General features: G+C 43.4%; 1 protein-coding gene across 2 annotated transcripts in view; it reads left to right on the forward strand.

The window, feature by feature from the left end:
- The window catches only part of slc8a2b (solute carrier family 8 member 2b), an 85,117-nt gene that overhangs the window by 44,008 nt on the left and 19,525 nt on the right, over nucleotides 1-21,584 (forward strand). For both annotated transcript variants that reach the window (XM_076976685.1, XM_076976686.1), the window contains exon 2: nucleotides 21,063-21,497. In XM_076976685.1, coding sequence (XP_076832800.1) covers nucleotides 21,135-21,497 — 363 coding nt within the window. In that variant the 5' untranslated portion in view covers nucleotides 21,063-21,134. The remainder of the gene's footprint in view (nucleotides 1-21,062; nucleotides 21,498-21,584) is intronic.

A 21,584-nucleotide genomic window follows, 5' to 3' on the forward strand; every position in this document is an offset into this window, starting at 1 on the left:
GTGTAAGGATGTACTTGTGTTACTAATACACTGGTGTAAGGATGTACTTGTGTTCCTAATACACTGGTGTAAGGATGTACTTGTGTTACTAATACACTGGTGTAAGGATGTACTTGTGTTACTAATACACTGGTGTAAGGATGTACTTGTGTTACTAATACACTGGTGTAAGGATGTACTTGTGTTACTAATACACTGGTGTAAGGATGTACCTGTGTTACTAATACACTGGTGTAAGGATGTACTTGTGTTACTAATACACTGGTGTAAGGATGTACTTGTGTTCCTAATACACTGGTGTAAGGATGTACTTGTGTTACTAATACACTGGTGTAAGGATGTACTTGTGTTACTAATACACTGGTGTAAGGATGTACTTGTGTTACTAATACACTGGTGTAAGGATGTACTTGTGTTCCTAATACACTGGTGTAAGGATGTACTTGTGTTACTAATACACTGGTGTAAGGATGTACTTGTGTTACTAATACACTGGTGTAAGGATGTACTTGTGTTACTAATACACTGGTGTAAGGATGTACCTGTGTTACTAATACACTGGTGTAAGGATGTACTTGTGTTACTAATACACTGGTGTAAGGATGTACTTGTGTTCCTAATACACTGGTGTAAGGATGTACTTGTGTTACTAATACACTGGTGTAAGGATGTACTTGTGTTACTAATACACTGGTGTAAGGATGTACTTGTGTTACTAATACACTGGTGTAAGGATGTACTTGTGTTACTAATACACTGGTGTAAGGATGTACTTGTGTGAAAGGATTTCTTCCATGGGGATTTCAAAGCAACTTTGGACAAAAGCATTTGTAAAAGCATAAATGTAAATGTAATTGGGTGCTTGTTAAAGGTGTGTGTGTATGTTTGTGAGTGCTTGTGTGTGTGTGTGTGTGTGTGTGTGTGTGTGTGTGTGTGTGTTGTGTGTGTGTGTGTGTGAGAGAGAGAGTCTTTTGCTGAATACACATTTTACTTCATCCCTCATCACAGGCCACAGAAATGATTTATTGGCAGTTGTATTGTGGACATTTACATGTGTGTCTATGATGATACTGAGTGTTTAGCATTCTGCACTAATGATCTTGTGGGATTACCAGGATGTTCGAAGGAGATTAAACACTGAGAAGACTCATGTCATTTAGATTTTTTACATTTTAATTAGTTTCTCATTTTAAGATCATTAATACAGAAGCAGACACATGCTCAGCACCGATATCAATTCTATGCTGTTGTAATAGACTGTTGTTTAAATGATCATTTATTTAGTTTCGATTTTTATATTGCATTATATTTATGTTGTTCACAATGTTTTTTCTGTTTGAATAAGAAATCCCGATTTTTTGGCTTAGTATTTAGTCACTACTGGTCTTTACCCTCTCTGATCTGCTTCTTGTCTTTTGCTTGGAATATCTTAGTCAGCTTTACTCCAAAAATCCCCATAAACCCACATCGATCACAACATTAATGGCCTGAGAAGAAAACTCATAAAAATTCCTTAACAGCCTCTAGCTGATATGTCTTCTTTACCTACTCACTATCCAACCTTGAGGTCTGAAAGTAATTGGATGTGTTTTCCACAACATGAGGGTTACCCTTAACCACATCAAACACATACACATGAAACCCACGTCCCACCCCCGCCCCAATCTCAGAACTTGCCACCCACTCAAGTTCAACGTAATTCATTAATTACCTCGCAGTGTTGGCAGGAGGCCTTCATACAATCACCCTGAGCCTGAGAAAGTCCTCTCAATCCCGTCCAGCATTGTAGCTTGAATACTGGTGTCACCCACAAAGCTCCAGCCCAGCCAGAAGAGGCAGAGAGATCAATCATTTATCCAGCCAGGAGAAAATGTCCTTCAACTGTGGGAATTTTAATGGGTTTTTTTTTCCACTGGCAGTTCCCTGAAAGAGCAGGAGTCACATTACGTGGCTGCAAAGGTTTATGCAGCATTTTAAAGTATGCTTTGGTAAACCCACCTTTCCTTTCACTTTTGCATGAATTCACCTCTGCAATGAAGACTTATTCAGGGATTTAGTATTTATTTGGTACAACTCGTGTTTGGATTGAAGGCAGACTGAATAACCGATCCCTTATTTATTCAGGCAGTGTGAGAGGGCGTTGTGGGTTATCCCCTAAGCATCGCCCCAAGCAATTAACAAACCCAAACACTGGCACCAAGTCTTAATATAGTAGAATTTCATCAGCATTATTAATCACCAAGGCTTTGTCACTCCATTTATGGGCTAGAATGGCTCACCGCACTTGCGGTTTCCCGAGCGACTGTGGATTAGCTGATGTGGGTCAGCGGTTGCGTGGTGTCTGTGGTAAAGCCCAAAGGGAGATGTTCTTGCTGAACGGAGACCTGATAGCGGTGCTGACACAACACAGGAGCAAGTCCCAAAATGATCAGTGCAGCCGGGTCATTCTGAAGGGCGACCATGCTCAAACACGAAGCACTCAACCGATCGGTTGAACCAGATGATGCATGTTCTGTTCTGAACCTGTATGTCTGCACAATGGATTTGAAATGAAACAATCATTTTGAGGTTAAGTGCACAACGTAACCTCTTATACGATGGTATTTATTTCTCTGTTGAGTGACACATCCCGCCGTGTCCTTAGTTTGAACTCTAGAGTTGATTCTAGATGTAGGATTCGTGTCCTGTCTGCGTTGGTACTGTCTCTCAGCGCCAGGAGCAAAGACAAGACCTTACAGGACATTATGAGGCTGAAACATCAGAATAAATCAATCAGACACAAAGCTGGACATTATTAACAGACAGGAAGCACAGCAGGACCAAGTGACCCAAGGGACAATGCATAGCCAATGCAGTGGACCACCGAGAATGTTTTTTAATCACTTCAACCCTCTCCAGAATGTAAGCACAGTGTGCCAGAGACGTCCATAAAGAGAAGAAGGAGATGGTAGTTCAGGCACGTTCCCATAATCAGGAAGATGAGATTTGAGTTAATTAGGAAGTTCATTAAAAATCAGTCGAATTCTAAAGCTCTTATAGACTGGCAAGATGAGCAGAAAAGAGGGAGAAGAACCGAAGGACAGTGAGCCCAAACATACCACTAAATCCACAACCGGGGTTCTTCGGGGCCAAAAGTGGAGCACTCCAGACGAGCCATTTCATTGAACACCACTGAGCACTAGACATCACGGAAGAGGAAAAAACCCATAGATGAAGAGGAATGTAAAACTGAAATGGCAGGCAGCCATTGATGAGTTAGAAGGCAAAGCGTTGGTAGACACTTAATAATACTGGCAATTTTACTTTCTCAATAGTTTACAGGTGCGCTGAACTAGGTGGACCATGTGTAAAAAGGGCAGTGATTCTTGTTTGTTTGTTTTCAATACCTAAATACTTTTTAATTAAAGCTGACATTGTGCTCCTGTGTCATTTCAAATCCAATACATTGAACCACAGAGCCACAGAATTGTGTGTGTGTTAGTTTGTGTGTCGGTTGCAGGCTGTGATTCAATTCAGGTTGTCCAGCTGCAGTGCATGTTGAGAGGTGATCAAAGCAGCCTTGTTAATAGTTTTGTAGGTATATAGCCAAGTGTGGATGAATGGATGCAAACTGTAGATCTAAAGGGTGTTTGTCTGTCTTTAGGGTGTTTGTCTCTGTGTAAGAGGCAATTGCTGCAAAAGTAAGATATCTTTTTCTACCAGCATTAAGGCAACTTTACTGTCACCTTACTAGAAAGAGAACCTGAGGTTGTTACAGTTTGCTGGACACCCAGAGAGAGTGACATACCCACTCACACACACCCACACACACACACACACACTCACACCTCCCTCCCCCACACCCGATCACCTGATTATTGATCACATGCACCTGTGCCTGGTTTGTGCTCCACTCTTATCCCCCCTCCAGAGCCGTGACCTTCAGTATGTGGTGAAGTCTGTTCCATGTCCCTGCACTAAGAGCTCTTACTGCCTGCCTTTCCTATCCTTTCCCCCTTTTCTTTATCATTGCTGTGCTATGTACATGGAGAATGGGACCTGTGCACATGCCTCCAGTCCTTCAGCGTTAAGGAAGAGAAAAAGAGTTCCATGTAGACTGGGAAGTGGAGAGGAATGAGGAAAGATCACCAAAACCAAGAAAGTAACATAAGTAAAGAAGAAAGAAAGAAAGAAAGAGAGAGAGAGAGAGAGAGAGAGAGAGAGAGAGAAGTCCTGTGGTCTCAGAAGCAATAGGCAAATCCATTAATTCTTAGGACAGCACTAGCCAAAACAGATTACTCCAGCCAAAATAACCCTGAAGCCTCAGGGCTATGAGTCCTTAATGCATTTTTAAAGCTGTGAATCTTTGATCACTCATGCTAAGTGAAATAACCACAAATCAGTGATGACTGAAGGATGTGGATGTGAACCACATCACCCCTCCCCTACGACACCCCCACCCACCTAACCAACCAATTAGCTAAGTAGCATTTAAATTTGAACAGCACAGCAGAAATAAGTCATTCACAGTCATGGCGGTTTAGCCCTAGAGTTCGTAGGGTGGACACTGGGATACACCAGGAGAGAGACCAGACCAGGCCGGGTAGTGTCCTGGGACTGAGAGGGCTTAAATGACAGATGGTGGAATTAAAAAAACAAGAGATTGACACAGATGCACGAGTCTCCCCTGATGACTTTGTGTACCGTACCACCCTTGTGTGTGTGTCGTACTACGGCAAAGAGCAGCCATATGGCAGATGAAAGTGGCACCCAGCGTCACGCCGCCATCCGCTTTTTAGCCGATTGTAAACGTCCGTCCTGAGCTGGCTGTAATGAACTACGTGGCTACGTGCTTCTGTTCCGTATTGCTCAGCAAAAACACGCAACTGAGGACAAAGTGTAACGTTTAAAGGGCGGTATTGCAGGAAGCTTAATTTCCTCTGCTTTATAGCAGTAATGAATTTTGTTAACATGTTAATGTTGTTGAGGTTTCAACACAGCTCATTCACTCTACAAGTCCATATAGTCCATATTTGGAAGCTAAGCTGGAAAAGAAAATGCACATTTCGATTAGAATCACTGTTTCTCTGATGTCACAACAACAACCTCATTTACATATCTCCACCTATTCTGCCAATAGCAGTTTAATCCCACCCACTTGCATTGATGTTGTAAGGCATGTTTCAGCTCTGAGTGCTTTTTGAAAGAGCAAATCAGAGTAGTTTCTTATGTCTTGTTTATATCTTGCTGTGGCATGGCTCTTCCGCAATCCAGATAAAATAAAAGGTCTATTCCTACACTAAAACTTTCATCATTCAGAGTCATTTTAAATGGATTAAAAAGGTTTGTCAAAAGCTTGATTTTAGAGCTACAGATGGTACAAAAATGATCTCAAATAGTCATTCATGGAGTGAATTGTGAAGATGCCTGACATTAATGAATACTAACCCACTTGTAAATTTTTTCATGAGAAACACTAAAAAGAAAACCCTGTATGCATCTGGCACAAGCTTAACTATACATATCTGATTTGCTTAACTATGCATACCTAATTATCTTAACTATGCATATCTAATGTGCTGAAATAGCACTGCAAATGCTTGAGGTGTTGTTCAGAGCCAAAACCCCTTCCAGCATCTTGCAGTGCTTGTTATCAGTTCACAATACATTACAGTAATACATTACATTAACAATTACATTAACAATTACATTAATGGGGACCTTTTATGCTTTTTAGAGTTTTTTTTCCTTTCTTTTAGTGTTATGTAGGTTTTGGGTCTGCAGAGTTTTAAAGCCCAAAGTACATACAAGAGTGAGTCATTCTCTTCCAAAAAACACTTTTCTCAGCCATTTTCTTTGTTACAAGTTGATGTTCTCCCCTAACAGTTCCCATACTGTCCACTTACCCACAAGCCTCGCACACCCTTGCATTGAAGGCCCGGAAGACTCTTCAGTTTTGTAGCCATGTTGAGAAGACGCTGTGCACCGAGAGGCAACATTTTTGTACGCTCTGCTAAAGGAAGAACCACAAAGATGTCAGTAGTTCAAGTTCAGTTTTACCAATCTTGCTTCTACCGCTCCAATTATTTGACTGTGTGCCCAACACTTGACAGAAGACTGGTTCAAAAGGCATGAACAGTTCAGTGCTGGATTTTCGCATCTGATGTACAAGGCAGTTCCAGTATTTTATGGCCCAGAGAAAGATTCAGGTTCACAACCTTTAAGTATGTATTATTATTTGATACATGAAGGAATCATGTTTAAAGGAAACAAGGTAATTACTACTAAAGTGTTAGCATGTGGAGCTGTTAGCTGTAGCTAGGCCATAGACCCAGTGCCCAGCTGTTGTCTTCTCGGCTAATGAGGCTATCATGGCAACTAATCTTATTATGCTACAGTGGTTTTGCTAATCAGCTGTAGGCCCACTTTTACCAAATATGGGTATGTATTTTTTTTTCAATCACTAGATGTTGAACGATGTTCAAGTGTGGAGGTGGTTTTATGATTATAAACTTTTGGTGTTTTCAGTGATTAGTGTTGAAGTTTCTTTTGCTCCTGCTGTGTTTACACATGTGTGGTATGTGTTGCTTGCACAGCTGATGAAAGACCCCTGTCCGAAATGTGCGAGCAGCCCGTTAGGACATTTGCATAACAACATTCTAATTATTCAGAGTTAATGATGCGCATATTTTTCTTTCGCCTCTTCTTCGCTTCTTAAAGTGATGTTTTAATAAACATAATGAAACAATGAATTTCATTTGTAATGTTAAAAAAAGGAGACCAGTGTTTTTCGAACTGCAAAACACTCACCAAACCCAAAGACGTTCAGCTGTCTATGGTGCGCTGTGCTGTTGTGAAAAGCTCTCTGAGTTAATGGAGAAGAGGTAAATGAATTGAGGGCTGAACCCCAGGACTGTAGTCAAATTAAGAGAAGCTAACATCTGTTGAGGTCTGGTCTGGGACAGCAGACTGGATGCTCTCCCTGTGTTCTAGATGGTGGGTAGGAGGACGTCATTGGAGAAGATTCAATCTTCTGGCAGGAGAACGCTGAGATGTTTTGGCCTTTCTGCCGTCACTTCTGTGTGCACTCGCACGCTTTCAACATTTGCAAGTGTGCTTTTCGCGTGCCTGCAATCCAGAAAGAGGTTTTCTGGGGCAATCATTGTCCACTTGCAGTCTCTAATGAAATGCTGCTGCTGAGAACCTGGGAGCTGGAGGGCGATACTGTCAGAGGGGCTGTTGTTTGGTTTTCTCCACACTGCAGAACAACAACGTGCCACCCCCATGGTGGCAGAGTGAGGGACCCGGGGCAGTAGGGCTGATGCTGCTGGCGTGCGTTTACTAGGGATCACTGACCTCTCTTCATTTCTTCTACTATGGAGGTTCCACTTAAACCAACTGCAGCATATGCTGTTTCCACACATGGGTTTCCACAGAGACACCCGGTGTGTGTGGGTGTGTAAGCAAGACACAAATGAGTTTTGTTTATGATGCTGGACAGTCTGCACATTCTAACTCTCTCATTAGCGTTCAGAATAAGACCAGGAACCCAGGAGTTCCCGTTCTCCCGCGGGGCCGACAAGGTTCTTTATTGTATTGCAAACCCAGACTCAACAATGAGATAAACTGAGCCGTGAGAAATTATAAAGGCAAATTGCAACAAGAATTTACAAACAGTGAGTGTTTCTGGAAGGGCCAAGCAACCATTAAATAGAAAAAGACACACACACACACACAAATGATTCCACTCAATCTGACCAATCTCACCACCGTTATGTGCAGATGTCAGTCGGAGCGAGCTGCTATTGTCGTTCTTCTCTGCTCTCCATCCTTAATCACACAGTGCTGTTGTGGTGATGTGTGGTTGTTTGTGGTGATGTGCGGTGCTGTGTGATGGCGTGTGGTGGTATGTTGTAGAGTGTGGTGGTGTGTGGTTGTATGTGGTGGTGTGTGGTGGTATGTTGTGGTATGTGGTGGCATATAGTGTTGTGTGGTTGTATGCAGTGGTGTGTGGTGGTGCGTGGTGCTGTGTGATGGTGTGTGGTGACATGTAGTGGTGTGTGGTTGTATGCAGTGGTGTGCGGTGCTGTGTGATGGCGTGTGGTGGTATGTTGTAGAGTGTGGTGGTGTGTGGTTGTATGTGGTGGTGTGTGGTGGTATGTTGTGGTATGTGGTGGCATATAGTGTTGTGTGGTTGTATGCAGTGGTGGTGCGTGGTGCTGTGTGATGGTGTGTGGTGACATGTAGTGGTGTGTGGTTGTATGCAGTGGTGTGCAGTGCTGTGTGATGGTGTGTGGTGGTGCGTGGTGCTGTGTGATGGTGTGTGGTGACATGTAGTGGTGTGTGGTTGTATGCAGTGGTGTGCAGTGCTGTGTGATGGTGTGTGGTGGTGCGTGGTGCTGTGTGATGGTGTGTGGTGGTGTTTGGTGCTGTGTGGTGGTGTGCGATGGCATGGCCTAACAAATCAGGCCTCTCAGACATTATGCATTGGGTTAGGAGTTCATTTCTTTCTAAAACAGTCACAGTTCTTTATGGGATGAATTCTGTACGGTGTTGACCCATTTTAAAATGATTGCATCAGATACACTAATCTTAATGATTTGTAAATTGCATATTTTTTCTTTTAATCTGCCACTCCCCAAAGGTGCTTTAGTAGATTCTGTTCTGGTGACTTGAAATAGCCCTGAACTCATTGTTGTGATGGAACCAGTTTGAGATGACTTGTGCTTTGTAAATTGGCTTGTTACCATGCTGGAAGAGTTTTCAAGTAAGCATTATTTTAGTAAGCCTACTTAGCCTAACATTTGAGTTAGTGTAGGCTTCCTGTCACACTTGAGATAGTATAGGCTTCCTATGACACTTGAGTTAGTGTAGCCTTCCTATGATACTTGAGTAAGTGTAGGCTTCCTGTCACACTTGAGTTAGTGTAGACTTCATATGACACTTGAGTTAGTGTAGGCTTCCTGTCACACTTGAGTTAGTGTAGACTTCATATGACACTTGAGTTAGTATAGGCATCCTGTCAGCTCGAACCATTCTGGCCATTCTTGTCTGGCCTATGTCATCAGAAATCTGTTGCCATCCAGAGAATTGCCACTCACTGGATATTTTCTTTGTGTGTGTGTGTGTGTGTGTGTGTGTGTGTGTGTGTGTGTGTGTGTGTGTGTGGGTGTACACGTGTGTGTGTGTGTGTGTGTATGTGTGTGTGTGTGTGTGTGTGTGTGTGTGTGTGTGTGTTTTTGGACCCTTCTGTGTAAACTCTAGAGACTATTGTACACAAAAATCCCAGGGGATTGGAGGTATCTGGGATACTCAGAGCAGCCCATCTGGAACCAACTACAGGACAATCAAAGTTACTCTCGTCATTTTTCTCCTCACCTAATTTGCCTGGTTGTTTGGTATAATTTTTATGTGAAAATCTTGACCCATGTCTACCTCATTTTATACAATTGTGCTGCTGCCATATGATTGGCTGACTGGATAATTACACAAATGATTAAGTGCACAGGTGTTTCAAGTAAAAAAAGGTTGTTGAGTGTTAGAACATAAATTAAATTTGTGCAACCCTTTTGTCAAAAAGCCATCTTTCAGTGCACAGTGGCTGCATAAAAGCCAGGATCATCATTGTGGGTTTTCGAAAAGAATTCAACACCGTGATCAAACTGAACTGAACACAGCTGAACACAGATCACTCCATCTGCAAGTAGACTGACGGATCACTCCATTTGCAAATGGATCTTCAGCGTTTTGGATAAATGGAGTATACTGTGTCAGGATGGGAGCTTAACTCTCAAATCAGCTGACCACTAGTACATTCATCTACTCACTGCACTCTACATGATTGCGTGCGCCAGTTATCCAGTAATCCCTTCCTTGCCAATCTAACACTGCAGAAAATGCAGCCGCTGTGGATCTGATCTGTGAAAATTGGGAGAGTATAGAAAGAGGAGCAGAACACCCCTCAGCTTCATGCAGAAGGAACAGAGGGGAACCTGACAGTCAAAAAAACCCCTAATACCTGGCTTCTTCCCCTGGAAGCCAGCAAACACACTGTCACTGCACTGAAGCCTTTCACAGAACTTAGAAACATACACAGCCAAGTTGGAAAAATCACACAGCCATCACCAAGGATACAGAGCGCTGCATGAACATGACACATGGCACCCAGATACAGTTTTCACAGGACCACTATTAAAAATACCACCATCTCTTATTAGCTGGTGTGTGTCTGCTGCCCAGCTAACTGTTTACATACTGTCTACACAATACATTTAGTTTGTCACAATGTCACCACTGGGCAACAGTAGTGTTGTGTTTTCCCTGCCATCGATATGTGCTTAACTGCTTTGTTTGGCTTTTTGTGCCTGTCCGTGCTGTACCAAGGCAACTTAAGTGTACATGGCAACTTAAGTGTACAAGGCAACTTAAGTGTACATGGCAGACATTCTGGGCCATAAACACGATTCTCTGTTTATAAACTGATTGATGTCTAACTAATGCTCATAAAGAACAGTGGAGAGGCCATACAACATGGAGGAAACACTGAAGAAGGAAGAGAATGCGTGAAAATATATTTTTTCCCTCCTTCAGTACAAATGAAGCTTATCTTAGCAGTGGGCACTGTGCGTTTCTCCTCACAAAGAATATTGAATCCACAATCAATTTCAAGATGGAGGTCAAGATGGAGCTTTTATTGTACAGACAGATTCACCCTGCCACACACTGATTTATTACCAACCTACCACACATACACACACACACACACACACACACGCGCACACACACACACACACACACACACACACACACACACACACACACACACACACACACACACACACACACACACACACATACACACACTCACAGAAAGCAGTATGCCTTAAGTCATTTCATGATATCGACACTACATTGCCTCAATGAAATATAACACAGACCTTACACAGTAATACCACAATGCACCACAGTTTTCTCCAGGTTTGGAGTAACTCGCACGGACCGACTAATGACATGTGTAGTGCACTATTATTAATAAACACTATTGATATTGTTAGGAATAAATTGATTGCTATTATTATTAAAGTCAACTCGCAGTTTTATCAGTGCACAGTGGACAAATGTTTCATAAAGTTCATCAGAGGCTGAGACATTTTCTGAGATTTCTCACCGTGGCTCACCCAGACTGCCCGGAGCCACAATCGCTGCTTTATTTCTACAACGCTTTGCTCTCCTTTATCTGTGTTTCAGTCCTTATTTCCTCATTTTGCCCTGAAACAGTTCCTGACAACTCCCACACCGCTCCCGGTGGGCTGCCAAGCGGGTGACACGTGACTGACACCCAGCGCGGCCGAGAGGGTTTGACGGTACGAATGGGCTAGCGGGGAGTGACAGGACAGCAGTTGATGGGGTTGTGAGGGCTGTAGATAAATCACAAATTGTCTTGTCAGGGCGTCTGGCGTGTTCCTGACTGCAGGTGAACCCCACCTTTATAATAAAGCCTCTCCGACGTGTCATTGCGTTATTTGTGACATTCACATCAGAGAGAAAGTGTGTGTGTGTGTGTGTGTGTGTGTGTGTGTGTGTGTGTGTGTGTGTGTGTGTGTGTGTGTGTGTGTGTGTGTGTGTGTGTGTGCGTGTGTGTGTGTTTGTGTGTGTGTGTGTGTGTGTGTGTGTGTGTGTGTGTGTGTGTGTGTGTGTGTGTGTGTGTGTCTGCCTGTGTGTGTGTGTGTGTGTGTGTGTGTGTGTGTGTGTGTGTGTGTGTGTGTGTGTGTGTGTGTGTGTGTGTGTGTTTGTGTGTGTGTGTGTGTGTGTGTGTGTGTGTGTGTGTGTGTGTGTGTGTCTGCCTGTGTGTGTGAAGTGTAACTGTGCATGTGTGTTTACGTGCATATGTATGTGCGTTTATTTCCTGATAGACTCAGGTGAAGCATTAACCTTTTTTGCATCGGCAATTTATAATCCCCCCCTGGCCCCGCCCCAATCCCTAAAGCTTGTGTTTAGGCATTTATCTTTAGTAATTTAGTAATGTCCATCTGGCCAGCTAATAACCCTCTTCTTCCTTGCCCTTCAAATCCTCCCACTACCTTACATGTCATTAACTGTGCTGCAGCGCTTTTAGTGGTGTTTAGTGGACATTGGAACTTTGACTAATTTAGATGCATTACTTTATTAATTTGGTGTGCGGATGAATAGCTAAAATCTATTGCTGTAGGATGGTTTGTATTAGCCATCCATCCACTGTTCAGTTCCGCCCACTTTCTGACCACAGAATCATTTCTGGGTAGTTGTCCCTTTTTAAACCAGAAACAACAATGAATTTCCCCCATCTTACTTTACCGTAACAATTACATGTATAAACCTCAACAATGCTCAGTGACCCTCTACACGTGTACGACCTCAGCACACAAAACCGTAACCACGCCACTTGTACCAATACCACATCAGTGTTAACTGTCTGGCACCCCAACAATGCCCATTTAGCAGTGGCCCTCTGGTTAGACAAATTCTGCCTGGCAACATATGACCTGAATCTGTGTGACAGCTAATCGCTAGTTAGAGACTGGCTATGCGTATGGACCCCAGCCAATTATTCTCTCTTTCATTCTTTCTCTTCTCCTTTAATGTAATCAGATTTCGTCTGCTTTCGTATGTAGTTATCAAATTTCAGAGTGTCACTGCTTTACTAAGGTTATAAACAGAAATTTCCCACCTGTCTTTACTTAACATACAACATATAAATATTTATGCATATATATAAGTTCTGCATATATAATATAACTGCTGAAACAGCAGAACTTTAAATGTATACTGGTCATAGCAGGAATAAAATGTTCATGATAACATATCTTTCACTCTAATACATATTGAAAATATCTCCAATTCATATTTTTTCTAGATTAAAAACTAATAAAGGTCTCATAAAAACCAACCAGGATTAATCAGAGGAAGCAGTGAGCTACACCACCATTTCACCGAGCACAGAACAACACTGTGTGTGAAAGACAGGGAGATGCAGGGAGAGAGGGAAGAAAGGTGGAAGAGATATGGTGAGTAATACTGAGAAAGGGAAGAACAGAGAAGAAGAGAGGGAGGTGAAAGACAGAGAAAGTAAAGGAAAGGGAAAGGGAGAGAGAGAGGGAGTATTCTGTGGTCCCTGGGCTGTCTTTGGCAACTTAAATCAGCTCAGGCATACAGTGGGTGAGAGTACGCATGCATTTGTGAGTGTGTGTGTGTGTGTGTGTGTGTGTGTGTGTGTGTGTGTGTGTGTGTGTGTGTGTGTGTGTGTGTGTGTGTGTGTAAAATCAAGATACACTTCTTCACATTTGTACTTCTAAATGACAACATGCAGCAAGGAGACAATGTTCTCATTAAAACGAGGTCATATTTTTAGTGTTTCATCTATAAAATATTAAAACCTCTATTCGTGTTATATTGAAATGATATTTCTTGCTGTCTTACAAGGTCCTAATGAGACTTTGCCTCATGATGTGTGTATGTGAAACATGCTTAGGACGGTCTACTTCTGCTCTGAGTCTTACAACACGGGTTTTTAAGCAAATCTTTCCTTTTAAGCAAAAGCACAATCTCCCCAATCCCCAATCTCCCCAATCTCTCTTAATCTCTCTTAAGCTATTTTAAGAACAATCATGTGTTTATTACTCACCAGTAGTGAGGAGCCCCATCTCAGAAGGTTCAGACTTCTGAGTATTCCTCGATCAGGTTCCTCCAGAGATGATCCACATGTGTTCAGCTGGGTGTGGGTGAGAGCATGTTCTACCTGTGTAGCACGCAGGGTGGAGCAGGTGGTGGTGGTGGGGGTGGAGGTGGTGGTTGGGGTGGAGGTGGTGGTGGGGGTGGTGGTTGGGGTGGTGGTGGTGATGGTGGTGGGGGTGGTGGTGGTGGTGATGGTGGTGGTGGTGGGGGTGGTGGTGGTGGGGGTGATGGTGGTGGTTGGGGTGGTGGTGGTGGTGGTGGTGGTGGTGGGGGTGGAGGTGGTGGTGGGGGTGGTGGTTGGGGTGGTGGTGGTGATGGTGGTGGGGGTGGTGGTTGGGGTGGTGGTGGTGATGGTGGTGGAGGTGGTGGTGGGGGTGGTGGTGATGGTGGTGGGGGTGGTGGTGGGGGATCTAGACGATTTGGATTCATTTGTTGGAATAAGTCAAGATCTGCGCAGGAACACTAGAAATCCCTGGTTGATGTGTGTGTGCTTGTATGGGGTGTTTATGCTCACGCAGGGAGAATGACAGGACGTTCCTGCTTGGCGCGTCAGCAGCTGTTTTTGGTTGGAAACGGTTTGAAAGATTTTTACTGATGATTGCTGAGGTGAACATGAGAATTGCTGTAATTAGTGGGTGTATTGTGAGAACCTCTGAAAGTCTATTAAGGGAATCAGAGCACTGGGGTCATTTAGAGCTGTAATTTTGTCTCATCTTCTGATTGATCTTAATGATCGTAATGTTTGCAGCCCCCCCCCCCCCCCCTCCACACCCTCTGATTCTCACTCATTCTGATAAACATCTGGGTTAATGCAGAAATCCTGTGGTGACTTTGCAAATGTGTCACACTGATCAGTTTCCTTTGCTTTCTTAGCACCAAATATTTGCAGCATCCTTTGAATCAGAAAATGAAGACGTGACATAAATGTGTGTTAGACTGGAGAAATGATGCTGACCTCTGTGTTTTTGATGTGCTGGTCTTTTACGTGTTCAGGCTTCTAACAGCTTATAGTGCAGAATGAAAGAATCCGTAGTGAGTTACAAGCTATGAGTCAGCTAGAGAAGATGGTGATCACAGAGATGCTGTTTTGGAAGGACTAGGATGTGTAGGGGTGTGTATGTGCATACATATGTGTGTGTAGTGTGTGTGTGTGTGTGTGTGTCTGTGTGTGTGTGTGTGCAGAACGTTATAATGTGTGTGTGTGTGTGTGTGTGTGTGTGTGTGTGTGTGTGTGTGTGTGTGTGTGTGTGTGTGTGTGTTCATGCGTGTGTGTTTGGCTTAGTATGCTCTACAGATATCACACCCTTTAATCTTTGTTTGTTTGCCGGTCGAAGCTGTAGGGTGGTGTGACATGTCTGTTTTAGTTTGGGCATATTCATCCTCTCTCCTCACACCTAACACACTAGAGGGCGCGGCCACTGGGCTCTGCTCTCCAGCCTGTGAGCAGAAGCTTACCAATAAGGAGTTTTATTTGGCAGTAGAATAGCTTATCCCCAGAAGCAATAGACTTTACTATAGAGAGTACTGGTGGACTGCATGCTTTAGCATTTAGCACTAACAACATTTCTATTTCGTTATGATTCTATATGTGGATTGTATGGACCATGGAAGTGAACAGAGTGTTTTGAATAACAATAACAATATACATTATGTATAAAAATATTTACATAATGCTTCAAAATTTTTTATTTCAGTAAAGTGAGGAAAATTACGTTTTCCCTGGTCAGAATGCCTATAAGTAAAGCGTTTTTTCATTGTGCGGTGAGGTTGGTGGTTGATGAATTTTGCTTCAGAGACTTATGAATGCTTTAGAAACTTATGAGTGCTTCAGAGACTTATGTTACAGTCTTATTTTACATTTACAGCCACTTTCTGCATTATGACAGCTCTATGGTTTGTGGGAAAGTCCTGTAACAGATCATAATTTCAAAATATCTGCTGTCTCAGCTGTTTGTCAGCAGTTAAAGGTAAAGGTATCTTGCTCAATATCTGATGAGCTGGTAACATTTTAATTTCTGTCTAAGGACAGTTTTAAATCAGACTTTTTCCCACTTACATTTGCATATAGTGCCAGTGTGTTTCAGTATTGGCCAGATAAGCACACAGCATAAAACGATTATCTCTCTTATTTTACACACACTGAACCGTCTGAGCAACTAGTAATTATCCATGAAACATGTGAAAGTGAACACAGGTTACAGACTACCAGTCCCTTGATCCATAGTGGACGTGGGGAATAAGGCACGCTCTTGTGTGTACCGCCCTCCCGCGTGCCACGCCCGCGTGCTGTTTCACTTTCGTTTTTCATTAAACGTCTGTGTGCTCCGCGACCCGCGTCATATCATTTGCCAGATTAATTAACGCACTATATAACAGGAATGCAGTATAGCTATCGAGAAAAAAAACAAACAAAAACAGCTCACACTGAAGGATTTGTATAGACTGTATGCTGCTTTGTTTTCCGTATTATTGCCTCTGCCGACATTATACTCGCTATTTCATTACTAGATTCTACAGTCACTCTAATGAGAATAGACAGGTCCCAAAAAGAGATTACCAATGTCCCCAATGTAATCCAATTACCGTGCAATCAAATGTCATTGTGATCATTGACATTACTGAAATTTTGCTCACAGAAAAAGTATTAATTACATTTGCTCCCTGATCCCTGCTTGTAGAGAGCCTAGACACCCACTCTCTAGTACCTGAGAGGTTAAAGAAGGTTAAACCTGTGATGGTGCTTTATTAGCGGAGTATTAGCAGAATGTCTTGATGGTGATTTGTTGAACCAGGAGGAGGTATCGTGTCTGGTGAGGTGTGACAGGGTAAAGCCAAAGATGCTGCAATGTGATTGGCTTCACCAATTAATGAAGAGGTAATGAAAGGGGGATTCAGTTAATTAACCAATTAATGAAGAGGTAATGAAAGGGGGATTCAGTTAATTAACCAATTAATGAAGAGGTAATGAAAGGGGGATTCAGTTAATTAACCAATTAATGAAGAGGTAATGAAAGGGGGATTCAGTTAATTAACCAATTAATGAAGAGGTAATGAAAGGGGATTCAGTTAATTAACCAATTAATGAAGAGGTAATGAAAGGGGGATTCAGTTAATTAACCAATTATTGAAGAGGTAATGAAAGGGGGATTCAGTTAATTAACCAATTAATGAAGAGGTAATGAAAGGGGGATTCAGTTAATTAACCAATTAATGAAGAGGAAATGAAAGGGGATTCAGTTAATTAACCAATTAATGAAGAGGTAATGAAAGGGGGATTCAGTTAATTAACCAATTAATGAAGAGGTAATGAAAGGGGGATTCAGTTAATTAACCAATTAAAGAAGAGGTAATGAAAGGGGGATTCAGGCCGGGGCACTTCTGTGAAGACCAGCTTAACTTCAGTGTGATCGAACACATGACTGGAGACCTTCACAAGCCCAAAACAGATCTGTTATGCACACATGTATTTTGCATTTAAAACAGTTGACATAAGCGTCACTGTGGACAAAGTAGAGAGAGAGAGAGAGTGAGAGCTTATGGTCTATCCCAGAATTCCCTGTTACTAATCCACATGACCAAATCCCACTGAAATATAGTGGGTTTCATTTATTATGCTTTATGTTTACATTTCGGTTGTTCAGTTTGTTCAGTAGTGAAATGAATCATACACTAGTTCAATGAGCATTTACATCCTCGACAGTCCAGTGATGTGGGGAAAGAATTAATGTACGACTGTGGCAAGAATGAAAGAAAATTGAGCACTGACAACTGAGCCCTGACAACTGAACACTGACAACTGAGCACTAACAACTGAGCCCTGACAACTGAGCACTGAAAACTGAGCCCTGTTTTGCTGTTTTTGTTTCAGTTGTACAAGCAGCACATAATGAACACATACGCATGTCTTTACCATTTAGAGATTAAGTTCAGAGAGCTGTTTTAATCAAGATTTAGTTACTGCATTTAAACATCAAGATTAAAGAAATCAGATAGGGGCTTTTGGGTTAGTCAAGAGTATTAACCACGGTCAGGACAATATTATTAATGAGAGTAAGAGTATTAATGTGCATATAAATGTGTTCTCTAATGTTACAGGAGAGTAGATCTGAAATAGACCACTCAGAAACTACAACAAAACACAATTAAGCTTCAGATTAAGCTTCATGTTACTTTAGGAGACAAATGTGATTTGAAGATAGCGCCTGTCTCAGTTACCAGCACATCAGTCACAGTAAATCCATTTGAGTCTGATGGGCCTCAAGTACTCAAGTACTGGGTTGTGAAATGCTGATCTGTAGGATAATAGACGAAGAAAAGCAATTAATAACACAAACATGCCACAATTAGATGAATTTGAACACAAATACAAATTTAATAGGATTTTTTCCACCGGACTAAAGACAGATGAGGTTCTTTGCTTTGCTCATTTTCTGCTGTAGGTTTGCCCCTAGTCAGAAATTTGTTTTTGTAAAAACAGTTGTAGGCATGCTCTATATTGGAGCATCTTTGATCTAAGTGTAGTCAGAATCGGGTGTTCGTTGTCAAGGTAAAACATTCAATGAAACAAAAGAGGAAATAAAGGTCTCCTTAAATGGAAGAGCACTGAATAGGGTGTTATCTGCTACGTGTGGGCATCTTAAAACAGGCCATTTAAGACTATCGAAACAGTAAAGACCTTTGGCATCTTGTCTCCTTCACATCAGTCTTCCTTATAGTTCTTTCAACATTTTAAATCATTTTCTAGGTTTCCAAAGCTTTAATCTTTCTTTTTTTCTCTCTGACCTTCTGTCTATCCTCTCCATGATCTCTCCTTTATCCCTATTTCTCTCTCTCTCTCTCTCTCTCTCTCTCTCTCTCTCTCTCTCTCTCTCTCTCTCTCTCTCTCTCCCTCTCTCTGATCAGCATAATTTACAGACGTAATTCCCATCTCATTGTGTGATTTCTAATTCTTGTAATTCTTTAAATGCAGTTTTGAGTTCTCTCCACTTTGTTGTAAACCTCCTCTTTCTTCATTTTCATGGTACATGCATCCAGGGATTAAGAAAGAAAGATTAGGTATTGTATTGCTCCATAAGGGTTTGGTTGTAAGCTTCTATACTGGCATCATGGAGTCAGGGACAGAGAGAGAGAGAGAGAGAGAGAGAGAGAGAGAGAGAGAGAGAGAGAGAGAGAGAGAGAGAGAGAGAGAGAGAGAGAGAGAAAGGAGGAAGTATGAGAATAAAAGAGAAAGTGGAGTGGGCCTGTGAGAAAAGCAGAGAGTAACCAACTTCCTACAGTCTTTAATGGTCATAGATCCACACACTCCCTACTGCTGTCATTTTACAGAGAGAGAGAGAGAGAGAGAGAGAGAGAGAGAGAGAGAGAGAGAGAGAGAGAGAGAGAGAGCAACGCTAGGGGAAGCTGGACAGTCAAGAGGTTTAATGAACTAACAAAAATAACAACAGTACACAAACATGAAGCAAAGACTCAGACACTAACCAAGAATACAGGACAACACTAACAGAAAACACTAACACACTGAACAGGGGAGACATATAGGCTAGTGAGTAATAGACATGATACAGCAAGATCACATACAGCATACAAAAACAGAACTTACAACACGCTCACTATCAAACAAAGACAAACCAAAAGATGTAACTGATGAGAACCAAGAAAAACTGACTAGAAATGTAGAGCATGACAACACCTACAGAGACAGGAGTGAAGCACAAGACACATTAGCATTGTAAAGCTGCTGTTGTAAAAAGCGCTATATAAATAAAATTTGATTTTATTTTGATTTGATTAGCAGAGCATACCATACTACAATACTATCCATACTAACAAACAGTAGTGGAGTACAAGGAGAGAGAGAGAGAACTGTTTATGTGTGTGGGTGTGGATGTGTGGGTGTGGGTGTGGGTGTGTGTGTGTGTGGGTGTGTGTGTGTTGGTGTGGGTGTGTGTGTGTGGGTGTGTGGGTGTGGGTGTGGGTGTGGGTGTGTGGGTGTGGGTGTGTGTGTGTGGGTGTGGGTGTGTTGGTGTGGGTGTGTGGGTGTGGGTGTGTGTGTGTTGGTGTGTGTGTGTGTGTGTGTGTGTGTGTGTGTGTGTGTGTGTGTGTGTGTGTGGGTGTGTGTGTGTGTGTGTGGGTGTGGGTGTGGGTGTGTTGGTGTGGGTGTGGGTGTGGGGGTGTGGTTGTGGGTGTGGGTGTGGGTGTGTTGGTGTGGGTGTGTTGGTGTGGGTGTGTGGGTGTGGGTGTGGGTGTGTGGGTGTGGATGTGTGGGTGTGTTGGTGTGGGTGTGTGGGTGTGGGTGTGGGTGTGGGTGTGGGTGTGTTGGTGTGGGTGTGTGGGTGTGGGTGTGGGTGTGTGGGTGTGGGTGTGTGGGTGTGGGTGTGTGTGTGTGGGTGTGGATGTGTGGGTGTGGGTGTGTGTGTGTGTGTGTGTGGGTGTGTGTGTGTGGGTGTGGGTGTGTTGGTGTGGGTGTGTGGGTGTGGGTGTGTGTGTGTGGGTGTGTGGGTGTGGGTGTGGGTGTGTGTGTGTGGGTGTGGATGTGTGGGTGTGGGTGTGGGTGTGTGTGTGTGGGTGTGGGTGTGTGTGTGTGGGTGTGGGTGTGTTGGTGTGGGTGTGTGGGTGTGGGTGTGGGTGTGGGTGTGTGTGTGTGTGTGTGGGTGTGGGTGTGTGGTTGTGGGTGTGGGTGTGGGTGTGTGTGTGTGGGTGTGGGTGTGGGTGTGTGTGTGTGGGTGTGGGTGTGTGGTTGTGGGTGTGGGTGTGGGTGTGTGGGTGTGGGTGTAGGCATGTGTTTGTTTTGAAACAAGGCAGGAGAGAAGAGGCAAATGCAATGACTGAATTGCTTTATGGTTTGAGCCCTGAACAGGTGTCCCTGCCCCCCACCAACACCGTAATCGTGCAGCCTGGCACAACCTCAAAAGTGCCTCCATGGCAGAGTTGACGGGTTCTTGCCCACGGGGACATGTGCCCTCAGGCTCCCTGTGCCATGCTGGTAATCTGAGCACAGATTTGGTCTCTAGAAAGCGCTCCATCCAAGCCGAAGCTTCTGTGGAGGTGACTCTTATTCTCTCAGTGCTGTTCATGATCTCTTCCGTGAAGAGCTTGTGACATACGTACTGGGCATACCTCAGAGTGTATTCACACCACATTTTCATTGGTCTTTCAGTGTGTGTTCTCTGCAAAATGAATTCTGTGATACCAAAACTGGGATTTTTAGTTGCTAATGAGTTGGAATATGTTTAAAAATGAATGACTGTGATCACTAATTGAATGGCTGTGTTCTACTTGTTATTCTCACTCTCTCTCTTCCTGTGTGTGTGTGTGTGTGTGTGTGTGTGTGTGTGTGTGTGTGTGTGTGTGTGTGTGTGTGTGTGTGTGTCCAGGTGGGCTGGTTTCTCTCCGTGTCTCCTCTCTCATCTCCGTCACACATCGCTGTTCCCCTGGGAACCGGAACCATGGCGCTCCGTTTTCCTCCGCGCTCCACACTCTTCCTCCTGTCCCTCGCACTCCTCCTCCTCTTCCTCCCTACGCCCTGCTTGCCGGAATCCCAGAGAGAGGAAGAGCCTGTGTCTCCATACACAACCACTGAGCCCTACGACAACGTCTCGGCGACTGATGCCAGCATCCCGGGCCGCTGCGGTGAGGTGGTGGAGTGCAAACCCGGAATCATCCTTCCTGTCTGGGAGCCCCTGAACCCAGGACTCGCCAGCAAGGTCGCTCGGGCCATAGTGTACTTCTCCTTCCTCATGTACCTGTTCCTGGGCGTGTCCATCATCGCTGACCGCTTCATGGCGTCCATAGAAGTCATTACGTCACAGGTGAGACGATGGCGCGGCCATTACGACGTGGTGTTGAGACACGGACAGCTTGTTCTGTTCGCACGGTACAGCTAGTTTACACTCTTT

Source organism: Brachyhypopomus gauderio, chromosome 16 (assembly GCF_052324685.1).
Source record: "Brachyhypopomus gauderio isolate BG-103 chromosome 16, BGAUD_0.2, whole genome shotgun sequence".
Taxonomy (NCBI): domain Eukaryota; kingdom Metazoa; phylum Chordata; class Actinopteri; order Gymnotiformes; family Hypopomidae; genus Brachyhypopomus; species Brachyhypopomus gauderio.